General features: G+C 44.2%; 2 protein-coding genes across 2 annotated transcripts in view; one reads left to right on the top strand and one right to left on the bottom strand.

The window, feature by feature from the left end:
- CENPP (centromere protein P) overlaps window positions 1-26,144 on the top strand; it is a 270,026-nt gene that overhangs the window by 112,919 nt on the left and 130,963 nt on the right. The gene's annotated exons all lie outside the window — the stretch shown is intronic.
- Window positions 1-26,144, bottom strand: part of ASPN (asporin) — a 31,693-nt gene that overhangs the window by 1,286 nt on the left and 4,263 nt on the right. The window contains exons 2-6 of the mRNA XM_054976145.1: window positions 24,387-24,669; window positions 19,224-19,336; window positions 16,109-16,322; window positions 7,280-7,390; window positions 4,403-4,496 (exon numbers count right to left, since the gene is read on the bottom strand). Of these exons, the coding sequence (XP_054832120.1) occupies window positions 4,403-4,496; window positions 7,280-7,390; window positions 16,109-16,322; window positions 19,224-19,336; window positions 24,387-24,648 (794 nt within the window). The 5' untranslated portion in view covers window positions 24,649-24,669. The remainder of the gene's footprint in view (window positions 1-4,402; window positions 4,497-7,279; window positions 7,391-16,108; window positions 16,323-19,223; window positions 19,337-24,386; window positions 24,670-26,144) is intronic.

The following is a 26,144-nucleotide window of genomic DNA, read 5'->3' as shown; positions in this document are numbered from 1 at the left end:
TTAAGGAATCCAAGTAGCTGAGGTATTATGGTTTATTTATTTACATCATTTATGCCCTGCCTTTTTTCTTCAGATGGGATACAAAACCACTTGCATTGTTTTCCTCTCTTCCATTATGGCATAAGGGATATCCTAGAGAGCCACATTATAACTAATAATATAAAATATTATCTCTACTGCTTGTGTTTATGTCACCACTCCTTTTAAAGCATAAGAGTGCCGCTATCTAAAATGAAAAGAAACAGCTGTTTGGGCACTTGTTTAAAATTCCCACTTCAATCTGTTTGTGGACTATTACAGCTGTGGTGACTGCTAAGCCTTATGTGGACAAATAATGGGATTGATTTAGGCTCCAAGTGTCTGGTGGGGTACTAGGGGTACACTTGATTAATTCTCAATCTAGAATTGTCTTTTATTAACATGCTAGAAACAAAGCCCGTTGTGGGGAAAAATACAACGGGCTCTAGAGAGCGGGCAGGCAGACATTCATTCCTCCTCCATCACTGATCCTGGCTGGCGAAGGAAGGGGGTGGACATTGCCACCTGCTCCACACCTGATACAGGTCGGGTAAAGGGGGGCAGGCATTGCCACCTGCTCCGTTCCTGATCCCAGCCAGGTGAAGGGAAAATGAGCATTGCCTTCTGCTCTGCACCTGATTATGGCTGGGTGAAGGGGGGTAGGCATTGCTGCCTGCTCCAAGTCTGATCCTAGCTGGGTGAAGGGGAGTGGGCATTGCCACCTGTTCTCTGCTGGGTGAAGGGAGGAGCGGGCATTACTTCCTGCTCCTCGCCTGTTCCCAACAGGTGAAGGCAGGCAGTGGGCTTTGCTACATGCAAGGGGGGCAGGCATTACTGCCTGCTCCAAGCCTGATCCTAGCTGGGTGAAGGGGGTGTGCACATTGCCACCTTCTCTGCTCCTGATTTCGGCAGGTTGAAGGGGGGTGGAGATTGCTGCCTCCTTAGTGCCTGATTCCAACAGGGTGAAGATGGGGTGGGCATTGCCGCCTGCTCAATGCCTTATTCCAGTAGGCTGAAGGGGGCGGGCATTGCCACCTACTCCACTTCTTATCCCAGCTGGGTGAAGGGAAGAAGGGCATTGCCTCCTGCTCTGTGCCTGATCCCACCCAGGTGAAGGCGCTGGGTGGGCAATGGCACCTGCTCCACTCCTGATACCAGCTCGGTGAAGGGGCTGGGCATTGCCATCTGCCCTGCTCCTGATACCACCTGGATGAAGTGGGGTGGGCATGGCCCCCTACTCCGTTCCTAATACCAACTGGGTTAAGATGGAGAGTAGGCATAGCCAACTGCTCCGCTCCTGATCCCAGCTTGGTTAAGGTGGGGGTTGGCCATTGCCCCCTGCTCCACTCCGAATACCAGCTGGGTTAAGGCAGGGTTGGGCATTGCCACCTGCTCCGCACCTGATCCCAGCTGGCTTAAGTGGGTGGGCGTTGCCACCTGCTCTGCTGCTAACACTAGTTGTGATAAGGCAGGGGTGGGCATTGCCACCTGCTTCTCTCCTAATACCAGCTGGGTTAAGGTGGAGGGTGAGCATTGCCACCTGCTCCGCATCTAATAGCAGCTGGCTGAAGCGCAGCGGGCATTTCCATGTGCTCCGCTCCTAATACCAGCTGGGTTAAGGTGGGGGTGGGCATTGCCACCTATTATGCTCCTATTATCCGCTGTGTTAAGGTGTGGGATGGGCATGGCCACCTGCTCTGCTCCTAATACCAGCTAAGTTAAGGTGAGGGGGTGGGAATTGCCACCTGCTCTGCTCCTAATACCAGTTGGCTGAAGGGGGCGGGCATTTCCACCAGCTCCGCTTCTAATACCAGCTGGGTTAAGGTGGGGGTGGGCATTGCCACTTGCTCCACTCCTGGTAATAGGTAGGTGGGGGTGGGCATTGCCACCTCCTCCATTCCTAATACCGGCTGGGGTAAGGTGGAGAGTGGGCATAACCACCTGCTCTGCTCCTGATCCCAGCTGGGTGAAGAGGGGAGGGCATTGCCACCTGCTCTGCTCCTAATATCAGCTGGATTACTGTGGATGGATATTGCCACCTGCTCCGCTCCTAATACCGCAAAATGGAGGAGGAAAAAATCCACAGGGAATACAATACTAATTTACAAAATTACAAAGTTGTATTCAGAGTGCAAAGGCTACAAAATTTCATCATTGTATTCAAATAAATAAATAACAATCTCTTGATGCAGTTTTCAGGCACACACATCAACAATACAATAATCTTTTACATAATCATACAGGGCAAGTTACAGTGGACACACACAATTCCCAACAGTCTTCTTGGAATAGTTATAACAATTCTTTCCAGGGCTCCCCTCAGCAGGTGAACGGTGAAGCCCAGCCGTGAAGCAAAGCTCCAACCCACGCTCAATCTGGGGCCGGCTATCTGTAGCAGATATCGGAATCCTTCATCAGGAGCGTGTGGAATGCTACAATAAATTTTTTTTATTATTCAGTCTCTTTGGTCTACATAAAAATATTTCATGACCCAAACCACAGACACATACCTTTACAGCAGAAAGGGAAATTTCCAGTGTGTTTAAATCTTACATGCCCAAAGCATAGCCTTGAAAATCTCTTATGCGTGTGTGGCTGAGGAAACCGATATCTGCTACAGATAGCCGGCCCCAGATTGAGCGTGGGTTGGAGCTTTGCTTCACGGCTGGGTGTGTGTGTGCCTGAAAACTGCATCAAGAGATTGTTATTTATTTATTTGAATACAATGATGAAATTTTGTAGCCTTTGCACTCTGAATACAGCTTTGTAATTTTGTAAATTAGTATTGTATTCCCTGTGGATTTTTTCCTCCTCCATTTTGCTGTTTTGCAAGGGAATAGCCATTTTGTTCTCCACCGCACCTAATACCAGCTGGGTTAATACAGGGGGCAGGCATTACCACCTGCTCTGCTCCTAATACCAGCTGGTTTAAGGCGAGGGGCGGGCATTGCCACCTGCTTTGCTCCTAATTCCAGCTGGGTGAAGGTGGGGGGTGCACTACTAATACCAGCTGGGTTAAGGTGGCAGTGGGCATTGCCACCTGTTCCACTCCTAATACCAGCTGGCTGAAGGGGAAGCGGGCATTGCCACCTGCTCCGCTCCTAATACCAGCTAGGTTAAGATGCGCGGCTGGGCATGGCCACCTGCTCCGCTACTAATACCAGCTGGGCTAAGGCGTGGGCGGGAATTGCGTCCTGCTCTGCTCCTGATCCCAGCTGGGTGAAGGGGGGAGGGCATTTCCACCTGCTCCGCTCCTATTACCGGCTGTGTTAAGGTGGGAGGTGGGCATTGCCACCTCCTCCACTCCTAATACCAGCTGGGTTAAGGTGGAAAGTGGACATAGCCACCTGCTCTGCTCCTGATCCCAGCTGGGTGAAGGGGGGATGGCATTGCCACCGTCTCCGCTCTTAATACCAGCTGTGTTCAAATGGGGGTGGGCATTGCCACCTGATACTCTTCTAATATCCACTGTGTTAAGGTGGGAGGTGGGCATTGCCACCTCCTCCACTCCTAATACCAGCTGGGTTAAGGTGGAGAGTGGACTTAGCCACCTGCTCTGCTCCTGATCCCAGCTGGGTGAAGGGGGGAGGGCATTGCCACCGCCTCCGCTCCTAGTACCAGCTGTGTTCAGATGGGGGTAGACATTGCCACCTGTTACGCTCCTAATATCCACTGTGTTAAGGTGTGGGATGGGCATTGCCACCTTCCCCACTCCTGATACCAGCTGGGTTGTGGGAGGTGGCCATTACCACCTGCTCCTCTAATAATACCTGTTGGGTTAAGGCATTGGACAGGCATTGCCACCTACTCTCTTCCTAATACCAGCTGAGTTAAGGCGGGGGTGGGCATTGCCACTTGGTCTGCTCCTAATATTAGCTGGGTTAATGTGGGGTGTGGGAAGTGCTGGGGTGGGCATTGCCACCTGTCCCACTCCTAATACCAGCTGGGTTAAGGTGGGGGTGGGCATTATGACCTGCTTTGCTCCTAATACCAGCTGGGTTAAGGCATGGGGGCGGGAATTGCTCCCTCCTCTGCTCCTGATCCCAGCTGGGTGAAGGGGAGAGGGCATTGCCACCTGCTCTGCTCCTGTTCCGGCCTGGGCTTTTCACCATGGCATGTTTTCTGGAACAATATGGTGAGTTGCCTGGGCTTTCCTCTGCAGCAGCGCCCTCTGGTGGTGCACCAGGGTATAAAGTGAGTCGACTGAAACACACTTACTCAGTTATATAGTAGGATAATATATGTTTGTGGGAATTATTAGAAGTTTTAATTACTACCCTCAGCTCTTTAATAAGTAAATAAAATGTTTGGAGAAAAATCCTAAAATCCTAAAATTTTCTGTCACATCAAATCTTCAGAAAGAATTCCCCATATAACTTTTTACCTTTGAAGGTTTTTATACCGAATAAAATCTTCAAGTTCTACCGCAGAAATTTTGTTGTCATCTAGATGAAGTTCTAGTAGACTGGATGGTAACCCTATTGAGAAGAAAAATACTTGAGATGATTCAGAGGTATACAGATTAATGACATACATTTTAAACTCTGAATTAAATTGAAAATGTGGAAATTATCTGATAATTTTATTTGTTGGCTTGCTAGTTAAATGGACTTTTAGATTACCTCTTCCTAAGATTTAGAGTAGTATGTTTAACACTGCTGAAAGAAAACTAATTTGGAGGGAAACTACTCCTGACTGTCCTCTAAAGATTCCCCCCCCCCATATTTAATGAAGATTGGACCCCTGGGACCAATTTTTTGGGCTGCCAAAGAAGATGCCCCCATCCACCATTATTCTCTATGTGCTATCCAGGGGAGGGACTGGGGGACATTTTTCAGACTGAAGCAAGGGAATGCCTTTGATTTATGGCTCGGTACTGCTTTGTTCTGTTCTGTGGTGTTTCCCTACTAGCTGAACTCAGTGCCTGGCTGCTGTGAATGACAGTGGTTCTGTTGGACTAAGTTGCAGCAGTGTCCCTTGCTTCAGTTTGGTTTGGGTGGACTGGACATGAATCTCTGGTGTGATGTTGCTTCAGTTTGGTTCTGAGGGAATTCCATTCCCTTACCTCAGTTTTGTTCTGTTCGGCTTTCTCTGGGATGAGCTCATCTTGCATTTGGAAGTGTGGCTTGGCCATGGCAGCCTTGCCCCAGTGTGTTTGTGCAGTGGAAATCAGCTTTGACCTTTCCACCATAGGAAACAATGGAGTAGCTACAGGCACCTTGTTTAGGGACCCATAAAATTGGCCCTGGGGTCCAAGCTTCCAGGAGTCGATCCCCTGTAAATGTTGTGGAGTTCGCTTGAAAAATGCCGCCCTCGGCCCCCCAGATAGCTCCTAGATATTTTCCCCATGGGGACTAATAGAGAGTGGATGGGGGCACCATTTGAGGGGCCCATAAAATTGGCCCCTGGGGTCCAATCTCCATGAAACTTGTGGAGTCCTTAGAGGACAGTCAGGAATATGTTCCCTCCAAATTTGGTGAAGTTTGGTTGAAAAATGACCCCCCCCCAGCCCACCAGATAGCCTCCAGAGTAATTTCTCCATAGGGAGTAATAGGCTGAATATTACTGATTTTTTCAGAAATAGCCAAACTGCATTAGAGAATCAATTTGGAATTCAGGGAATTCCATTTTTCCCCATTAGATTCAGCTAATTACCAATTTTTTTTTGGTGCACACCCCTAGGTTTATACAGATTGCAAGGTGCAATCAAGTTAAGAGAAAGTATGGTAGACATTTCTTAAAATAGGTTAATGAGAAGTTTAATAGAGGTGAACAAGGGAACATATCCCTACATGCATCCCTGTTCTTGCTACCTGCATGGCCAGTATAGTTCAAATGGCAGTGTCTGATCACCTGAAGGTAGGTAGTATTAAATTTTGTTCTTCTGTTGTGGATGAACAGTTGCACAATGGCACCTTCACCCTATCAGGCCCTAGTTTAATGGTGACATCACTTAAGTTCCTGTGACTGTTGACCTGTGTTGCACATCTCACAAATGCTAGAATGTACTAAAATATCTGTTACAGTTTCAGGTTCCAGTATTTCCTAGAAGCTACAAAACCAGATGTAGAAGTTGTGGCAATTTATCAGCTATTGGTGGGAAGTTCATTTTTTTAAATACAAATAATAATTACTGTGTATAGGATGTAGCAGTTACAAATTTATGATTGTCACGGCCAGCACAGGCTGTGGAAATTTGCACGTATAAATTTCATGTACTGTTTTCATGCATATCTGCAGAATAGTTTTCCAAGTTAAATCTATGTAGCCACCAGTACTTTAAAATAATTGGCTGCTACCCTCAACCAATAGTTGTTTCTTTGGTGTTTTTTAAAAGTGAGATGATGGAAGACATTGAGTACTTCTAGATTTTGAAAGCTGCCTTGTTTATTATGCTTAGTTATCTGTTTTCTGTGCTGTACCAGGACCTCAAGCATGCTTCTGGTTTCCATTGTGGTTTAGGAAAGTATTAAAGCTCTAGTGCTGTTAGTTCTGGCAAGGTTCAGTATGAAAATATCAAGAACAGTTTCTTCTTCTAATTTCTTAGTATGCCAGTACCTCCTACATTTTTCTAGCTGCACTAATAATGTGTTTTGCTAGTCCTGAACTGGAAAATTAGTTTATAAATGTAGGTCTATGGGGTTAGCATGTAAGATGCAACCTAAATCTTATGATTACAGTGTTAATCCGGGAATATAGTTTCATGGGAAGCTATGGTGGTCTGCAGTAGAACAGCAAGTTTCAAGTCTAGTAGCACCTTTAAAACGACAAGATTTTCAGGAAGTGTTATGGAATCATAGGGTTGGAAGGGACCTCAAGGGTCAAAGCTCCTTTTGTCAGGAAAATCTTGTTAGTCTTTAAGATACTACGGGACTCGGGTCTTTTTGTTCTGTGAATGGTTCTCCAGCTAGTAAGATTTCAACACTCTGAAAGTGACACTAAGTTTAAATAATTACTTATATATTAAAGTCACTACTCAACAAAGATGAGCTCAGATCCATTCAAATGTATGTCACTTATATGCAGGTTAGAAGTGGCAAGTGGAGGGTTTCAGTTCACTTGCAGCTGTTTTTCAGTAGTGTATGGTAGATCAACAGATCAAAGGGTGATCTGCTTTTCTGTTCAATTCTTTATTTGAGAGGTACAAATTTGCAAAAATGCAAGTAAGTATTTCTGCATTTGGCCAGGGGCTGGCACAGGGGTGGGGTTTAACTGTCTGTATCAAAGCCAACACTAGGTTTAAAGAATTAAAATACAGTACCTTTAGGAATAGAGGTTAATTTAGCTTCTGCTATTCTTATGTGATAGACTGTCACACCTTCAAATGCTCCAGGTTCTATTCCTTCATTATCAAGAGGATTTGCACTCATTTCTGTCAAAAGAAAATACTTCATAACAGTGGCAGCTGGTGACATCTTAGTGATACTGAATTTTTTAAACATCTCTCTCATACAGAAATAAAAGAGGGCCTTTACCCATGTGTAGAGTCCTTGATTTCACTGCTGAGAAACGTCATCTATTCTCTCTATGCCCTTTTGAATTATTCCCCAATGAGAGGGTTTTAAAATAACTTCCATATCCAAGTAGCGACCCAGTATCTGTTACTATACCATGTGCCATCTGTGAATTCACACATTTTAGAGTAGCATACCCATTGCCAAAACCCACACAAATAATATATCAGGAGATCCTGGGTTATAGCTTTTTTCAAAGATTAATCCAACCTCCAAGAAAAACTGCTTCCATATCTGTCTGCCTGTCTGTCTAGTATAGGAGCTTAAGAAAGCATTCATTATTTTTCCCCTACTTATCTTCACAACATGTTAGGCTGAGAGTATTGGACTGACTGAAGGTCACCACCTTTGTTTCATGACAGAATGGGGATAGGAACCCATTATTCCCCATATCTTGGTGTGATACTCTTCATTAGAGTGTCTAATTAGAGTTAACCACTTCTCCTAATTAAGGGAAATAAAGCCATGTGGGAAATACTTTGTGCAAGAGTCCATGAGAAGTACTCAATATTTATTATTCTGCTTAATAGCAAGACTGTGCTGATCAGTGCAGCATCAATACATACCTACCCACAAGCAAAAGGGAGATTTTTGCTTACTAGGGAAACTAGTAAAAATGGAAGTCCCTGTATACACACAAGAAAACATATAAAAAAGAAATTATACTGAATGGTACAAGACTATATGTGCCCTGCTCTCACAATGCCACTGAATCGTGGCTGCATGAGGACAGAGTGCATGCATAAGCGTGTGCTGTATACATTTCCCAGCACAAAGTTCCACTACGAGCTTGTATCATTTAAAATGTGTAGGAGGAAGCCTTCTCCTAATTAACAGCCTATAAATGTCCCTAAAAATGGTATTTTGGAGGAGGAGATTAGAGACATGAGATGAATCTCAAGGTGTGCATCTTACAATTCTACTTCCCTTCCCGGCCCCAGTCTAGGATGCTATAGGTTTTTAGAGGATATGACATATTTCATAGTTTCAGGCAGATAGCTGTGTTGGTCTATAGAAGACGAGGAAGGATTGAATCCAGTAGCACCTTAAAGACCAACAAGATTTTCCAGGTAATAAGTTTTCGATATTCATACCCCCTTGATCAGATGGGAGTAGGACAAGAGATCTGAGTCGTTTTATTTGTCAGGTGCTCAGCATCACCTGTCATACTCAGCAATACCCTGCTATCATAACTGTGGTCTAGTGCTCCATGTTATGGTTATGCTATTCTTTTACTGACCTGCAAATGTTACTCATCTTGTCTTTTGCACCCACGAGGTGAAACTGTGCAAGGGAGGCATTTGTTCCTTCCATTATCTCTATAAACCTCTGCCTCTCTCCTTAGTCTGGGAAGGGGCACCTGCCGAGATGCCATGACTTTGAAAATCCCATACATCAGTCCTGCTGTTTTCCTGCTTAGATGTTTTCCCTCTGAGCTTAGCTGACTGTTAGACTGGAGGGGGAGGGTCTTAGAATTTGCCCGTGCTCTGGAAACCTATATATATGTTTAATGCTTGCATGTGAATGTCATTCCTGGAAAAGATGAAGTAAGCTCTTGAGACTAGCAGCTTTTCAATAAAGTTCTTTTACTGCCTACAGTGAAGTCTTTTGAGAGCTGTTTGGAGGGATCACTCTCCTCGGACCTAAGCAACCACAGAATCCTGATACCCATGCCATGGCAGACAAAGAGTGGAAGGATACCAATGCTACAGAGAAGACCGAGGAAAATCTTGAAGACCCCGCAGATGTGCATGAGCCCAACGCACGTGTGTTGGCTGAGACTGGAGCACAGCCTCGCACCAGTTTTACCCAATGGGATACTAGCTACAGTGACTGGTTGGAAGATACTCCGCTAGGATAGACCCCTCGTGTGCGTCAACCAGGAGGGAGATCAAGATGCAAGATCATTGGCAGAGCCAAATGGACAGACAGTCTGTTCCTGGGCAAAGGAATCCTTGAGAGGGAGGAGGTAGAGTACAAGGAACCAGTAGTGAGGAAGTTACTGGAGGTGACCTCTGATGAGGTGGTGCAAGAGCTCCAGACCGAGATGGGGGAGCTGAGGTGTGACATGCATGCCCTCATAGGGAATATCCAAGTCATGATGCAGGTGGCCTTCCAGCCTGATCAGCCAGTAGATCAAGGCACCTGCCATATCAAGCTGCTCAGCCGCAGAGGAACAAGCAGCCTAACGCTCCTCCGTCTGGTCTGGTCCCGGGGCCTCAACTGTAATGGCCACTGGGGTTACGCAAGTTAGAAGCCAGGATTGATGGAGACCCTGAGGAGATGGGGTACTTCTTGGTGCAGGTGGCCGAGTTTTTGAGAGAATAGGGCCCCACCTTCCCAGACAAAGCCAGCTGAATGAGTTACCCAGGTTCCTGGCTGGGGGGAGCAGCAGCAAGATGATTTGTGACCCTCTATGCGGCCAGAGCCCTGGAACTCAGGAGCATGAGGGCCTTCATGAGTGCACTCAGAGAGCAGTACGAAGACCCCCTTGAAGAGGAGAGAGTGTGAACCAAGTTGAATCACATGAGTCAGGGAAACCATTTGGTGCGAGAGTTCACGACAAATTTTCAAGCATATGCAGCCAAAGTGCGAGACTAGACCGAGTCGGTGAAGATCGAGTTCTTCCGTGGTGGCTTGAACCCAGATCTGGTGGCCAAGACAGTGATCCAAGATGACCCTCACACTCTGCTGGGGTGGAGATTGAAAACAGGGAACAGGTCGTGAAGCAGCTCCATCTCCAACATCAAGCGGGCCAGCGGCGAGGAGCTGTACAGTATAGAGGGGGAGATAAGCCCCATCCAAAAAGGCCAACCACCCCAGCTGAAACGGAGAAGAGAATGAAACAAGGTCTGTGCTTAAAGTGTGAGGGCGCTGGCCACTTTGCTGTGGAATGCTTCCGCGTGAAGAAGGCTCTCCACGAGAAAGGCAGGACTTAAATGATGGTTGCCTGGCCACCCTAAACTGGGAAGAATAGCATTGCAAACCAGCGAGGCGGCGGCAGCAGGAGCAAGCAAAGGACCCAGGAGTCCAGGGGACAGCACATCATCCAGCAGTGAGGAAGAAGAGGCATAGCCGGCAGGAAATGGCAGAGACCTGCTGTGAAGGGCACCTGCCAGCAGGTCCAGGGGGAACCGGTACCACTTCTGATGAGGCCAAAAGGAACTTTATTTTTTCTCCCTATCACCCTAGTGCACCCATGACAAGAGACCCATATCAGGGTTCAAGCCTTGATTGATTTTGCATGCACTCGAGATTTGATCGTTCCTGCCCTAGTCATGGGATTGGGACTCACTCTGATGAAGCTGATAGTGCCTCTCAGGTTTGAACAAATGGATTGGACCCCCATGAAGGGAACCCCCTGCCTTTATGAGACTGAGCTGACTCCGGTGGGGATGAGGAGTCACTGGGAGGAGAGAGCTTTTGTGGTAAGCCCTACCGTGAAATTCTTTGTGATGCTGGGAGTCCGCTGGCTGTATGATCATGACCCCTACATACAGTGGAAGATGAGTTGATTGTGCTTCCCAGCTGAGGATTGTCAGAGACATGTGTGGAACCCGAAGTGTGGAACCCGAAGCCACCCCCTCCCATGCCTGAAAATGTGAGCCTCATGAGATCCCCCTGAGTATCCAGATCTAAGCTGGGTTTTTGAGGAAGGGGAGGCTGATGAGCTCCACCCTCACAGGGCCACAGACTGCTCCATTGAATTGATCTCAGGGCAAGATCTCCCCAAGCGGTAACTGTACTCCATGAGCCCTGCTGAGCGAGCGGAGCTTCGGCAGTTCATTGACACAAACGTAGAGAGGAGTTTAATTTGGCCTGCAAGCTCCCACTACACTGCCCCAGTACTGTTTTGCAAGAAGAAGGATGGGGGCTTGCGGCTGTGCACTGACTACAGAGGAATCAATGCAGTTTCCATGTCAAATGCCTACCTCTGCCCCTCATTAGGGATTTGCTTGGGGTGGTGGCTAAGGGGAAAATCTTTACAAAACTGGATTTAAGAGATGCTTATTTCAGAGTGTGCATTAGGGAGGGGTGAGTGGAAGACAGGTTTCAACACCCCTCTGGGACAGTTTGACTACCTAGTTATGTCATTTGGCTTCCAGGGGGCACCTGGGGTCTTCATGAACCTGATTAACGAAGTTTTACATAAATACCTGTAAAAGGGAGTGGTAGTTTATCTTGATGATGAGCTAATTTATTCGGATAACTATGACTCACACATGAAGCTGGTACAAGATGTCCTGAGTACCCTGTATATGAACAAACGATATGCTAAATTGTCTGTGAGTTCCACGAGGAGTAATTGGACTTCCTGGGCTACCAAGTCTCCCGGGGGGGGGGGGCTGGGAATGGACCCTGCCAAACTATTGGACGTGCTGGGATGGGAAGCTCTTAGAACAAGACACCAATTACAATCATTCTTGGACTTTGCCAGTTTCTACAGGCTGTTCATTAGGAACTTTGCCCAGATTGCACTGTCACTGTCTGATCTGTTGAAAACTAAGGGGAACGGGCCAGACAGGGTGAAGCTGAGTGCCATAGTGGCTTGGTGGGAGAAATGCCAGCAGGCATTTGAAAGCTTAAAGGCTCTGTTCACCTCTGAGCCCATTCTGTGCCACTCAGATTAGAATAAAAAATTCATTGTGCAGGTAGATGCCAGCGACGTGGTGATGGGAGGGGTGATTTTACAAGAGGGCTTGGAGGGAAGCTGCACCCCCGTGCTTATGTCTCCCGGAAATCTCAGAGATGGAGAGGCACTGGTCAGTGTGGACAAAGAGGCCACAGCCATCAAACTGGCACTCTCCATCTGGCAACACTGGCTAGAACCGGCAAAGGGGCCTTTTGAGGTGTAGACTGATCATAAGAATCTAGAAGCTCTCCGATCACCTCAAAGGCTGGGCATGAAACAGCACCAGTGGGAGGAGTTCTTTTCAAAATTTCAATTCACACTCAGGCACCTCCCAGGGAAGTCAAATTTTTTGGCAGATGCCCTCTCCCACCTCCTGCAGAATGAGAGTCAAGAGGGAGGAGATTTTAGACACTATGTTTACACCAACTCAGCTGGGAGGAACAGTAATGATGTGGCAACAAACACGTGAACTTTGTTCAACCCCTCCCGACCCCTGGCTAGAGAAAGTAAAAGCAGAACTGGAAAGGGAGAGGGAAGAAGGGTTACAGGAACCCCTTGTGAAGGAGGAGGAGAACGGATGCTGGTATAGAAATGGCAAATTGTACGTACCAGAAACCCTTCACGGGGAGGTGTTGAAAAAGTGTCATGATGACAAACTGACCAGACATTTTGGATTTATAAAGATCTTGCACTTAGCCCAAAGGCAAATCTGGTGGCCGGGAATGAGGAAAGACATCTCCCAATATGTAACTACTTGTCAGGTCTGCGTGATGGGGAAGAAGTGGGGAGGGAAGCTCCCGGGACTGCTACAACTGCTAGAAGTCTCTCCTTGACCATAGTCTACAATCTCTCTGGATTTTATCACTGACCTCCCCCCTAGTAAAGGGAAAACTGTGATTCTGGTGGTGGTGGATTTGTTCTAAAAGCAAGCCCACTTTATACCCTGTTCCAGGCTCCCCACAGTGAGGAAATTAGCTAACCTCTTCATGCAGAATGTGGTGTGTTTACATTCCTTCCCAATTAAGATAATTTCCAATCGTAGTAAGCCAGTCTGTTGCCAACTTCTGGCAGGAGCTTATGAAAGTAACGGGAATCGAGCAGGAGCTTAGCTCAGGGTGTCACCCCGAGATTGATGGACAAACAGAACGTACAAATCAGATACTGGAACACTTCCTGAGATGTTATATTAATTATCAACAAAATGATTGGGTCGACTTTTTGCCCTATGCAGAATTTTGCTTCAACAACAGTGTACACAGCTCCATTGGAGCCTCACCACTTCAGGTGACCCAGGGTTTTGAAGGGAAACCAATGCCGCTGCTGGAAACAGAAGCAAAGGTGAGGGAGGGAGACTTGAAAGACTGGTGGACTAAAATAGTAACCCAGTGGGACCTTGTAAAACAAACTCTGGAAAAAGCCACACTAGATTACAAGGAACAAGCTGATAAGAAACCCTCCTCTCTCTGGGAATTGAAACTGGGAGATTCAGTCTGTGTCAACTAAGAAATTAAAGGGGGTGCAGCCAAGTAAAAAACTGGGTTGGAAATACCTGGGATCCTTCAAAGTGACTTGTTTGATTAATGATGTAACAGTCAAACTTGAGTTACCCAAAAATCTTAAGACATGTTAACCCTGTTTTCCACTTTAGCCTTCTATCATGATTGAGGGACAACCACACCAAGAGGTCTAACAGATCTTGGACTCTAAATGGATTTTTGGGGGGTGCTGTACTACCTGATCCAATGGAGCCCTGCTGAATGAGTTAAATCAACTGATGTTAAAGCTAACAAATTGGTGCGGGCTTTTTGTAAGAACTGGTGGGGGGGGATGTCAGGTGCTCAGCATCACCTGTCATATTCAACAACACCCTGCAGTCATAACTGTGTTCTAATGCTTCATGTTATGGTTACATGCTATTCTTTTACTGGCCTGCAAATGTTACTTGTCTTTTGCACCTCAATTACCTAAATTGAGTTCATTCACAAATTCAGAACAATGGACCCCCCCCCCCCGCACTAAATAGGGATGTAGAATTACTACAGATGGTAATTTTCTGCATTTCCTCTAATCTAATTAAGCTAATTACATTTGACATTGTACCTCCATATCCTATCTTACTTCTTGGCAACACCTCTCCCACCTTCTGACTGGGATAAAAAGACTGAGAGATTTCCATTCCTACTTGTATCTGATGAAGGGAGTTTTACTCTTGAAAGCTTATACCTTGGAAACTCTTGTTGCACATCTTTCATATCACTTTTCTTTGAAGCCTGGGGTGGATTTATTAGGCTAGAGGGAAACATTTCAGGGGGGAAATGTCTTGATAAATATCTTCACCTCTGTCTTAGCCCCTCATTTATATTACTGATTGCTCACAGAATTCTGAACATGGCCGTAGAATGCAGATCAAAACATCTGCACAATGAGGCCAGCTACAGAAGAGTTTTTCCTCTGATGCTAGGACAGCCTGAGATTTGCAGAAAAATCTTAAAGGCGAAAAAAATGGTGATGGAAAATTACACCCCCCACCCCAAATGGTTGAAACTGAGATCTTACAATGTTGTATCGCAAAATTTCACTACCCAGTGAGGGGACTGCTTATAAATCCCTATAAGCAGTGTTGCATCTAGCCAGGGGAGATAAGCAATGGTGGAGAAGAAAAAAGATAAGGCAGCACCAGCAAAGCTGGGGAATGTGAAAGGGAAAGAGGCAGCAGCAGTGTAAAAAGGCAGCCGTGGGAGGGTGAGGAAAAAAAGAAGTGGTTGGAAGGACACAGCAGTGTTGGGAGAGTAAAGGAGGGAAAGGCAATCATGTGAGAGTGGGATGGGGGGAAAACAGGAAGAATTGTGGAGTGGGGACTAGTACAGGGTTGCATATCTTCTTGCCCACAGGTCCCTTTCACAGGTTTCTGTTTAGAATAATACTTAGCATTTATATAGGACTTTAAAGTGTTTAAAACTAGACATGGGCACGAACAGAACCCCCCCCCCCCCCGAACATGGTGTTCATTCGTTGCCATCCACGAACAACGAACATGACCTGTTCATGAACATGTTCATTATTTATTGGGGCCAGCAGGCTCTCCAGCCATCGAGATCCCTACCACACCACTCCCAGAACCCTACCTGAACAGGCAACAGGAAATGTACCAATAATAAATAATAACTTGGCCCCAGAGCCTGGCAGCAGCCCTGAACCTGAAGGGGTAGATCCCTACCGCACCACTCGCAGAAACCTTACCTGAGCAGGCAGCAGGAAAGGTACCAGTAATAAATAATAGCTTGGTCCAGAGCCTGGCAGCAGCCCTGGAACTTGAAGAGGTAGATCCCTATCCCACCACACACAAAGAAAATTCAAGCTCCAATGCACTCTCCCTGTCTCTCTCTCAAAATGCCAACAGCAACTGTCCCTCACTGTCTACAAAACCAGAGCTAGGAGCCCCCCTGCTCTTTGCTTCCTTGTAACAAATTTGGAGCTCCACTCTTGAAAGGAAGACCTGCCTGTCAAGCTAAATTGGGCTTAGATTGGGGTTTCCAGGGCAACAGCAGGAGTTCAGACAGAGTTCAGGCAGTCCCTGCCTCCGGTTGCCAAGGGAATTAATTGCAGGTGCCAGATTGTCTGGCTTGACAGAACAGCAACCAATGAGGCTTGCAACGACTGCCTGTTCGTTTAGAATGGGGCCTCACAAACAGCTTGTTTGCGAACAGCTGATTGGGCTGTCTGTGGCTTTTTTTAGTTCGTATTGCTGTTCTTGCCTATCTCTATTTAAAACTCTTAACATAAACTAGTTTTGTGACCCTTACAGGAACCCTGTAATCCTACCCATGGGGAAGGCTATTTTAAAGAAAGTGGTTGTTCTAGGCTGTCTAGTGAGCTCATGGCAGGGGTATACTTGCCCCCTACTGTTGCTCAACAGTTGATATAGCTGATGTGCTTTACTTACCTAGAACATGCAAAGCCTTCATTCCTTTAAAAACTTCTTTGTGTACCTTTTTAACCTTATTATCATGAATTCTTATCTCAGCTAAACCTTTTGGTAGGTTTGCTGGGATCTCAGTTAAGTAATTGTGGGACAAGTAGAGACGTCGCAATTTCTTTGTGGATTGAAAGGCTTTGGGGTGTATCTTGGTTATTTTGTTGTTGTTCAAGGCAAGTGCCTAGGAAAAATGTGAAAAATTGTGAAGTTAGAAAATGTGTTTTATTTTTATGTCACACTTTATATTTAAAATATTAAAAACATATATATTACTTGAATATTAATAACTTGTCACTATTTGGAAATAAGTAAAAAAAAATTGCAAAGCCTTCTACCTGTGTTACATAGGCCGAATGTTATACATATGCTTTTAGAATTTGGAGCAGCAACAGTAAAGGAAGAAGATGACTAAAGACTCCAGAATGGGAAATACTTAAAAGATTCATGTGAACCAATTCTATGCATGTTTTCTCAAGTTACTTCTGCTATTTTCCGTTGTGTTTACTGTCAGCTAAGTATCAAAGCATTCAAAGCATATTAGCTTTTCTAATAGACTCCAGATTCTATATTTTGTCTGAAATCAGTTTGGTCATTGCAGGTAAAATGGCATGGAAGTCAGAGTGCTCTCTGGCCAACCTTTGGATCAGAAAGGAGATCTCCACTTGAAAAGAGACTAGTTTCAATTTCCTTTGTGATAGAGATTATATACTCTTTGTTTTACTGATTTATTTTACCTTTTAAAATATTTTATCTGTTGTACTTTGATCTTGTATGCAGCTCTCACAAGCTTCCTCTCCAGGAACTGATCAGATTCGTGCTTATGCAGTTTTAGCAGTGCTAACATCTCACTGCTCATTCATTTAACATTTAATTTTCTTTAAACTTTCTTAAGGACTGTACAACGGTGAGTTGCTGAAAGTCGTCAATAGCTTCATGATACAGCATTTTCCCATTCTATTGCTAGAATGTCCAATTCTGTTGCTAGAATTGGGAGACAGTTTCATATTCATTTCTTTCCTTTTTTACGCAGTTACTAGAAATATACTAAGTGTTAGTCTGTCTGTAGCAGTAGAAAACAGCAGGAGTCCAGTAGCAGCTATAAGACTAACAAAATTTGTGGTAGGGTATGAGCTTTCGTGAGCCTCAGCTCACTTCTTCAGATACCTGAAGATATACAGATATCTGAAATTTGTGGTAGTGAGCTATGGCTCACGAAAGCTCATACCCTACCACAAATTTTGTTAGTCTTACAGCTGCTACTGGACTCCTGCTCTTTTCTAGAAATATACTGTTAGAGGGTGTTATAGTCTAGTGTCCAACAGTTCTTTACCAAATTCTTGAAAAGAAAGCAAAGTACATGGGAAGCAAGGAAAAACAGATAGCCATATAGAATATCTAAAAAGAATACTTCCCTGTTAAACATAAAATCTTGTATGCCAAACATAGTAATCCTGTTCAATGCCATATATGACTGTCATCCAGGTAAAAATACATAATTCCCCTTCCATCTTTGGCATGGGTCTAAACTACACAAATAGGCAAGAAAATCTCCCACACAGTTTTTTAAAAGTTAAAAACTTTTGGTAGGGAAACCTGAACTGGATCAGAGTGTCATGCTTGGAGAGGAGGATTCAGCCTAGTGCTGTTCTTACCATCTAAATTGTTCCTTTCAATATCTGTTTGCATGTTTTCCATGTGGGGAGAGGAACACTGTAAAAACAGTGTAGGTAGTTAAGTGCCCCAAATACTGAAGCCCTGATCAAATTCAGTCCCCTTTGCCCATATAGCTGTATTTACTTTTTATGAAACCCGTGGGAGAAAAGACAGCTCTACTGCCATCTTCTCTAGATTGGCCCATAGTCATTTGGTAAATATAGTGTTAGGTCACACATAATAACAAACCATAATTTGCTACTACATGAAGTGTGACATCCTTAATCTCATGCCCTTTCTTCCTCCCCCTTCCCACCCTTCCTTAGAGATTTCCATTTTTCCTACAACCCGTGGGTTTACATTGCATCTGGACTTGAAAACTGATTTATGCTTTCCCTGAAAACCAAGATTCCAAACTAACATCCAGCTGATTCAGAAATAACAGCAAACAATGGTTCTATATGAAAGTGGTAATAACTCATGTACTGGCGGTGTTAGAGGGAAGCAGGGGATAGGGAAACAGTTCTTCTGATCTGATTCTCATCTTGGAAATCCTGTTTTTACACCCCTGCACTATCTAGGGAAGGTTGTGTTAGACTACCTTTTCAACCTTAGCAGAGTTCAATTTATATATCTATTTAGAAAACTTGTATGCTACCTCAAGACTTGCTTGAGGTGGCTTACAACAATGAAGCATAACAAGGCAGTAAAAATAAAAAAAATCCTACCAATTAAAACATATCAATAAAAAATCCAAGTCAACAAAGAATGTATTGTCGAAGGCTTTCATGGCCGGAGAACGATGGTTGTTGTGGGTTTTCCGGGCTATATTGTCGTGGTCTTGGCATTGTAGTTCCTGACGTTTCGCCAGCAGCTGTGGCTGGCATCTTCAGAGGTGTAGCACCAAAAGACAGAGATCTCTCAGTGTCACAGTGTGGAAAAGATGTTGGCAGGTCATTTGTATCTACCCTAACCCCACCCCTCCTGAGTAGATATAAATGACCTGCCAACATCTTTTCCACACTGTGACACTGAGAGATCTCTGTCTTTTGGTGCTACACCTCTGAAGATGCCAGCCACAGCTGCTGGCGAAACGTCAGGAACTACAATGCCAAGACCACGGCAATACAGCCCGGAAAACCCACAACAACCATCAACAAAGAATGCCAATAAAAAGAGCGGCCCCCAAAAAATCTAGGGCATAACAGCACATATACAGAGAAGTCTTAATAATTCTCTTCTCAAACTGTAGATTTGTGTAAGCTACCTATGAGGTGAAGTGTAATTTCATCACAGTCATAAGCTTTGATTCAGAGGCTTATGATTTTCTTCTAACCCTGTCATGGTAAATTTTATCAGGAATTATATTAACAGTTTTTTAGTGGAATGACTTTATTATCTAAATAAGATTGTTGGAAATTAAACTTACATAAAGTGATGTGAGTCCTCTAAGATCATTTTCCTTGACCTCTTTAATTTTGTTGTTTTGAAGGTCTAACATACGAGTATCAGGAGGAATATTTCTTGGTATTGAGGTCAAACCTATTTGTTAGAACAAAATACAATATAAATATGCATTTACAGATGGCATTTAACCCATTTTATCCATTGTTTGGCCTAGTCTTTCCATGTGTGGAAATTATGCCTCAGCAAGTTTAGCTGGGATGAAAATTGATTTTAAATAATTTTTTAAAACTTATTTTAAAAAATAAAAAAAATTCTTCTGTCCCTGTTAAAAGTTCGCTTTAAAAGAATTATTTTCTTCTGAAATTTGTAAAACCATCTTACAGATTTCTAAAAGCTGAACTAATTAAAAGTTAGGTATAAATAAATGGTGAAACTGATTTGCCTGATTTTGGGTCCACTGTGAATGAAACATGAAGGCCAGAATTCAAAAAGCCCTGTGGCCATAGTGTTTTTGCATGGCATGTGGGTATGGGGTATGCCAATTTATCCTTTCTAGAAGCAGTATACTCTAGCCACAAAAGCTTATTCCAAAATAAACGTTTTAGTCTTTAAAGTTCTTTTTGTTTGCAGTTTGTAGTTCAAGAAAGATGTCTTTTCCTGGTGGGGTCCTTTCATGTTCTACAAGAAGAGTTGCCATTTCACTATCCTCTGAGAAACAGCTTAGATTTCAGTGCAGTATCTTGGCGCATACCCTAAGGTAGCGGTCCCCAACCTTTTTGGCACCAGGGACCAGTTTCGTGGAATTTTTCGATGAACCGGCGGGGGGGGGGGGATTGTTTCAGGATGATATAATTGTGCACTGTATTTCTATTATTACATTATATAATGAAATAATTATACAACTCACCACAATGCAGAATCAGTGGGAGCCCTGAGCTTGTTTCCCTACAACTAGACGGTCCCATCTGGGGATGATAGGAGACAGTGACACCCGAAGTGTGTTTCTTATGTCCAGTCTACTCCGTGATCTCGTTTTGGTTGCTGTCAGCCGCAGTGCACAGAGCCGCCCAGCAGCCACACCGCCACGAGGTCTATATTTTTTAGCACAACTGGCAGGAGGCCAGTGACGCTTCTCCACTCTCCAGCAGCGGCCACGCCACCGGAGGAGAGGAAGAGGCAGGCAGAGGCAGACTGGGACAAACGACAGGCGATGATCAGGGCAGCTGGCTTGGCTGCCCAGTGGGCCCGGTGGTGACCAGAGGAGGCAGAGGCAGACTGGGGCAGGCGGTGCTCAAGGCAGCTGGCTGCCCGGCGGGCCCGGCAATGACCCAGCACACTAAGGTGTGAGGGCAGGGCAGCAGCAGCAGCTCCAGCAAGTGCAGCCACACCGACTACAGCATGAGGCAGAAACTGCATGTGCCGGCTGGGAGCGGGAGAGACCCAGAGGCATGATGGGAGTCAGCTGGCCAGGTGAGGTGATATTTCTAATGACAAGTGCAGGGCCGGCCAGACGAGGCATGGCCTTCCCTCTCAAGGCAGCGACTGCCTACCTCCCCTGCTCCCTGGAGTCAGCTCTGCACTATCCTGCCACTCACCTGTGCGGCCCATTTGCTACCAGGCCACAGACTGGTACCGGTCTGCAGCCCAGGGGTTGGGGACCCCTGCCATAAGGAATGAGAGCATAGTATGTTTCTTCCTTAGTTTTTTGTATGTACAACAAGTCAGGACAACTCAGAGTGAAAACCTAGCCAGTATTTCTCATTACAACCTAAGAGTGTCTTTCACTGCTCTGCGCTTTCAGATGATGCACACCGCTCTTTTGGCAGGGCGTTATTCTCACACCCCTATGGAACATCACACCTGCGTTTGTGGATTACCTACAGTGGAGAACCTTTCTCACTATCTACTTTATTGTCCATTATATAGTGTACCCAGAGCTAAATTTTTGGCCAGAATCCTATCAGTGACAAACATATACTCTGAAATCGAGAAGATGGTGTTTTTGTTATCTGACACTGATAATCATGTGTCCTATAGAGTCTCTCAGTTTGCACTTGCAGCCAAAAAGATAAGATCTAAGGTGGTACTGAATGAGGCTGTTTCGTGACTTCTGGGATAGTTTGGCATACTGTATTGTTTTAATTAATTTTAGTAACCTAGACAAACGGTTATAATGGATTTAATTGTTTATTAGTCAGTGTTTGGTGAATTGTGATGGCCTATGGCTATAGACAATAAACTCTTTGAACTCAGAGTGAAATTGTGAATTCTATTTTTGAGTTTCTTTGAATTCAGGACAGCCAATCACAGCTGCCCCTCTGGACACAACCCTAGTCAAGCTGCCAATAAATCATGTGTAAACCCCACATTGTAAGTGACCATAGCCTCTTGGCCTTAGTTTGTAGTTTGTTTTTTTCCCTATGATTTTCCCTTTACTTTTGATAGACCCAGATACATGGGTTTGTAATTTCCTTATTTTATAGCAACCAGTAAGTCCATGAATGTGCTGCGTAGGAGAAGGAATAAGGTCAGGAACAATTTTCTTCAGAGGAAGTGAACTTGGTAGTTTTCAGATACAAGTGGGGGAACAAGCAAGGATTTGTGATGAAAGGGGATCTCTTTTTCCTCTCCCCCACAATTTCCTTTTCCACTTTACTGTAAGCTCCCATAGTCTCCCCTTTTCCTGTTTTCTTCTGACCTTCTCAACCCACATTTATCTCCCCCCACCCTGCACCATCTTCAGCTGTTCCTCATTTCCTCCTAGCAGCCTGAAAAAACTCTGTATGGGGACCCCACTTTCCACAGTATCCCCCTCCCCACACTATTTCAGCGATAAAACAATTCTAGATGGGTCCCATATTACCCAGCCCCAACCAAACATTCCATGGAGTGGGAAATGAAATAGCAGCAGTGGTCCAATGGGGATCCAGTTGGGTGGTATCAGGTCATCCAGTTGTTGCTGGTAGCCTGACCATAACAGCCAAAACAGCCCTGGAAAGGCCCCTGCTCCCCCCTCGATTTTTTACTGACAGAAACCAAGGTAGTACTGTTATGGTTATGTAGCAACAGCCACCAAGGGCATTCATTTCTTAAAGTTACAGGAGCTATTGCTATTGTTTTAACAGCTTTTAACCCTCCAGTGTTTCTTTTTTTTTAAGATTCCAGATTTTTCTGCAATCCTGAGTCTTTCTTCAATTTTGTAGAAAGAGCTGCTTTGTCTGTTCATGATTCTAGTCTTCCAGAATTAAGTAACCACAGATTTGACCATGTTGAGAATTAGATAATCACAGATGAGACCTAGTGAGCAGGATATTTGTTCTTCTTTTAAGAGACTGCTTGCCACTTTGATCTGCAGTTTGCCAGCTCCTAATTCCATTTGCAGAGCTGCACCTTTACGCCCTGCCTGGAGATGACATAAAGACATGATACCTAGGACTGGGGGAGAGGCTGATTATTTGACCTGCAGATTGTTTACCTTTTATTTTTTTTTGTTACCTTATTCTTAACTTTTGTATTTCATAGCTTTTTAAAAAAATCTCTGTAGGTAATTTCTTGCTGGTTTAGTATTTTTATCCAATTTTGAATTTTGTAGTATGAGCAAGATATGTTTTGATATATTAGGATTTTAAGTGATTATACTCATCTTAGATTTTCTACACCTTTAATGTTTGTAAGCCGCTTCGATTTCTGTGGTCTAGGAGAAAAACTGCGCATAACAATGCTGAATAAATATATAAAATAAGTTGTATACCTGCAATGTCAAGAATAATGTAGTAGCATTGACATATTGTGTCTCAGAACTATGAACAAGATTTTAAGTTTGTCTTAGTGGTGACTGTGACTTGGCCTGAAAATTGCCATTTTAAAAATACCAACCTCCATGTTGGGATCCAGTAAATCTTCCAAAATATTTTGTTTGTAAATATTCTAGTTTGGCATGTAGTTAGAGGCCTGTTGTACATTGCTCCTGACTTTGTAACTTGAACAAAGGATTTTCAAAATGTGTTAAGCAGAAAAAAGCGATCATTCTTACTATGTTTTCTTGCTTTTTTATTTTCTGTGGTACAGGTTTTTTTTAAGGTTAAGATTAAATTTACATTTTACTTAAGAGATTTCCAAGACGGCTTGGTTACAGACTTCCTTGGACTGGAGTTTGTCATGTTGGTAAGAAGAACTAAACCTTAAAACAGTGCTTCCTCATAGTTGGTTTTATTCTTGCAGTGTTCTAGAAATCCTGATACCTCAATGATGGCAACTATTGAATAGGCCAGTGATATTCAGTGACTGGCACCAACTCATGTGGGATAGTGGGTGAGGCCATTGCTTGGTGGAGCCTGTGGGTCCATAGGTGGCTTAAAACAGCAGCCACCGGTGGGACTGGAGAACAAGTTGTGAGGTGTAATGTCTCATGCCAGGGGTGGAAATAGAGGGTCTGAGCTCTCCAACAACCTGCACCTTTTTCATAAAAAGAGCAATTTGGACACAGTAGGCTGGTAGTGGGTTTGCTCCCATTTCTTCACAACTAGCTTACTTTCTGGAATTCTTAGCAATCTCACTGCGTCATCTGAACTGCTGTATGTCGTGCTGGGAAAAGACAAAGCAGGCAGATAGTGAAGTCCTTCCCCTTGTTCCAGGTACATCAGGGCTGGCTAAGATGATCTGGTACTTTAAAGGTTTATAGTTAGATACTTAATAGTTGTGGGGAGGGAGGTGCACACAGCATAAAATAGTCATGTGGCTCTTTGGGTTGATGGTAATTGCAAATGTGGCTCTCTATAAGCCATGGAGTGAATACAACTGGAATAGGCCATGCTAACAGTTTAGGACGCTGATTGGACTTGGACTGAACTTCTCCTTCTGTGTAAATACACTTTAAATACACATTAAAAATAGTTTCCAAATGCTATCATCTCACAAATACACATACATAAAAACATATTTTTAGGTGGATAGCCATGTTAGTCTGTGTAGAAGAGAAAGATTCAAGTCCAGTGACACCTTATAGACCAACAAGATTTCCAGAGTATAGGCTTCTGTCCGATGCCTATCAGATGAATGGAGCTTTAACTCTCAAAACTGTGAAAATCTTGATGGCCTTTAAGATGCCACTGGACTCAAATCTTGCACAAAAACATATGTCAGTACTTACAAACACAATTCCGAAGAAATAAAATGTTAGCCTTACCCAAATCAGAACAGTGGACAACTCTCATATAGCACTGACATCCAAAAGGACATATGGGAAATATGTCAAAAGGTATTAAGGGTTCCCTAGTTGGAAATAGAGAATTATCATCATCCTTGTCATCATCGTTGTCATCGTCGTCGTCATCATCCATCTCTTCCATATCCATGAACATCATATTCTTTAATGTGAAATAGGAAGGATTTATGAAAGGCTTAGCTGAGCACAAAGTCAGGAGGAGGAGGAGCATATATTCGCTCATGTCGTCACAGAGTGCACTTTCCTAGAATAAATACATAAATACAGAATAGAAATTACTTTCACCAAGCAAGTAATTTCAATGGCCGTTAAATTTTGATAATTTGCTACATACGAATGTCTAGAATAGCTGTATTGAGCACATTTTTGGAGGCCTGGTTTGTGTGGTGGATTTCTATTTGCTTATGCATTTTGTTTCTTTTTTTGTGATAAATTGCAGCTCAATATTCCTAGTTTATATTTAAGGTAATAACAGTGTGCCACTGTTATAATGTGATGGATTTAGATATCAATAAACTTTACTTGAGCATGGGGAACTGAGGTTGTAGAAGCTCAGAGAAGAAGGTGAATTTAGGTGTAAGTAGTGTAAGGGAAGGCATGAAATAGCTTATAGCAATTCCCAGGACTTGTAGGTTCAGAAGCATGGAACTGAATGGGGATTGCATAGTTTCCCCTGATGTGAGACATGACTGTCCATCCAGCAGCTGCTATCCACCCCCCATCTCCCCAGATCAGCCTGTGCCACTGGTTCTCAAACTGGGTCAGGACACAAAAGTGGGTTGTGACTCTTTTGCTGATAGGTTGCATGCCCAAATGGAAGGACAGTGTGGAGAGGAGATTCTTGGAGGCATGATAGGAAATTTGACCTTGAATATGTGAGAATTGTTGCCCGCAGGGTGCCCAAGTGCCCCCCCCCACAAGACCTATGTCACCTGCAGCCTAAAATTATTTGGCTGCTAGACATGCAGGAACTGCATGTTTTATATTAAATGCAGTTAAATACTGGGCCCTACAATTGAAAGGAGTTCTGCTACGCACTCTCAAAAGTCAATAGCCTGACTGCTTGAGAATAATAATTTAGGCTTCTTTGTCTGACCCTCCAGAGCTTTTCACACCCTAGTCATAAGCAATAACCAAAGCAAGCAGGATTCCTCTCATAATACATTCTTCCTTGATAAATCATACATGAGCCCAAGGAAGACCATCAAGCCACCTCTTGGCCTTGTCAACAGAGCCTAACTGATCTGCCACTCAGGTAATTCAGTCATTGCACCTCTATCCCTTTTGGTTCACCTGTTGCCCATCATCATCTTCCTCCTTACCATGATTGGACTTCCACTACCCCTGGGTATCTATCATCTGCTCACCAATATTCAAGTCCATCAATAGAAAGCAGTATCGTGCTCTTTTGGCCCAATGTCATTGTGGATCCTCATTTTGCCCCAAATTTAGCCAATAGATGAACTCCCCCATAGAGTCTCCCCAATAGGAACCCAGATACATCTAGGTGCATAAAAAGGGCATCTCAAGCCCTCCATTTTTATTATTGGTTTACTCCTGAGCTTTTCCCCATCTCTGATAGCACCAGACCCTACCACACTGCTGGGCCTTTCCTCCTTGAGACATGCAGAATACATTTTTCTTTCCTCTGTTTTACTCTCCATCCCAGATTTATACTTCCATCTCCTTCTACCCACTTCTTGCTTCTTAGCTCTCCTA

This window comes from Eublepharis macularius, chromosome 4 (genome assembly GCF_028583425.1).
Source record: "Eublepharis macularius isolate TG4126 chromosome 4, MPM_Emac_v1.0, whole genome shotgun sequence".
In the NCBI taxonomy this organism is placed as follows: Eukaryota; Metazoa; Chordata; class Lepidosauria; order Squamata; family Eublepharidae; genus Eublepharis; species Eublepharis macularius.
The sequence above is the reverse complement of the archived record's forward strand: the minus strand, read 5'-3'. Positions and strand labels throughout refer to the sequence as shown.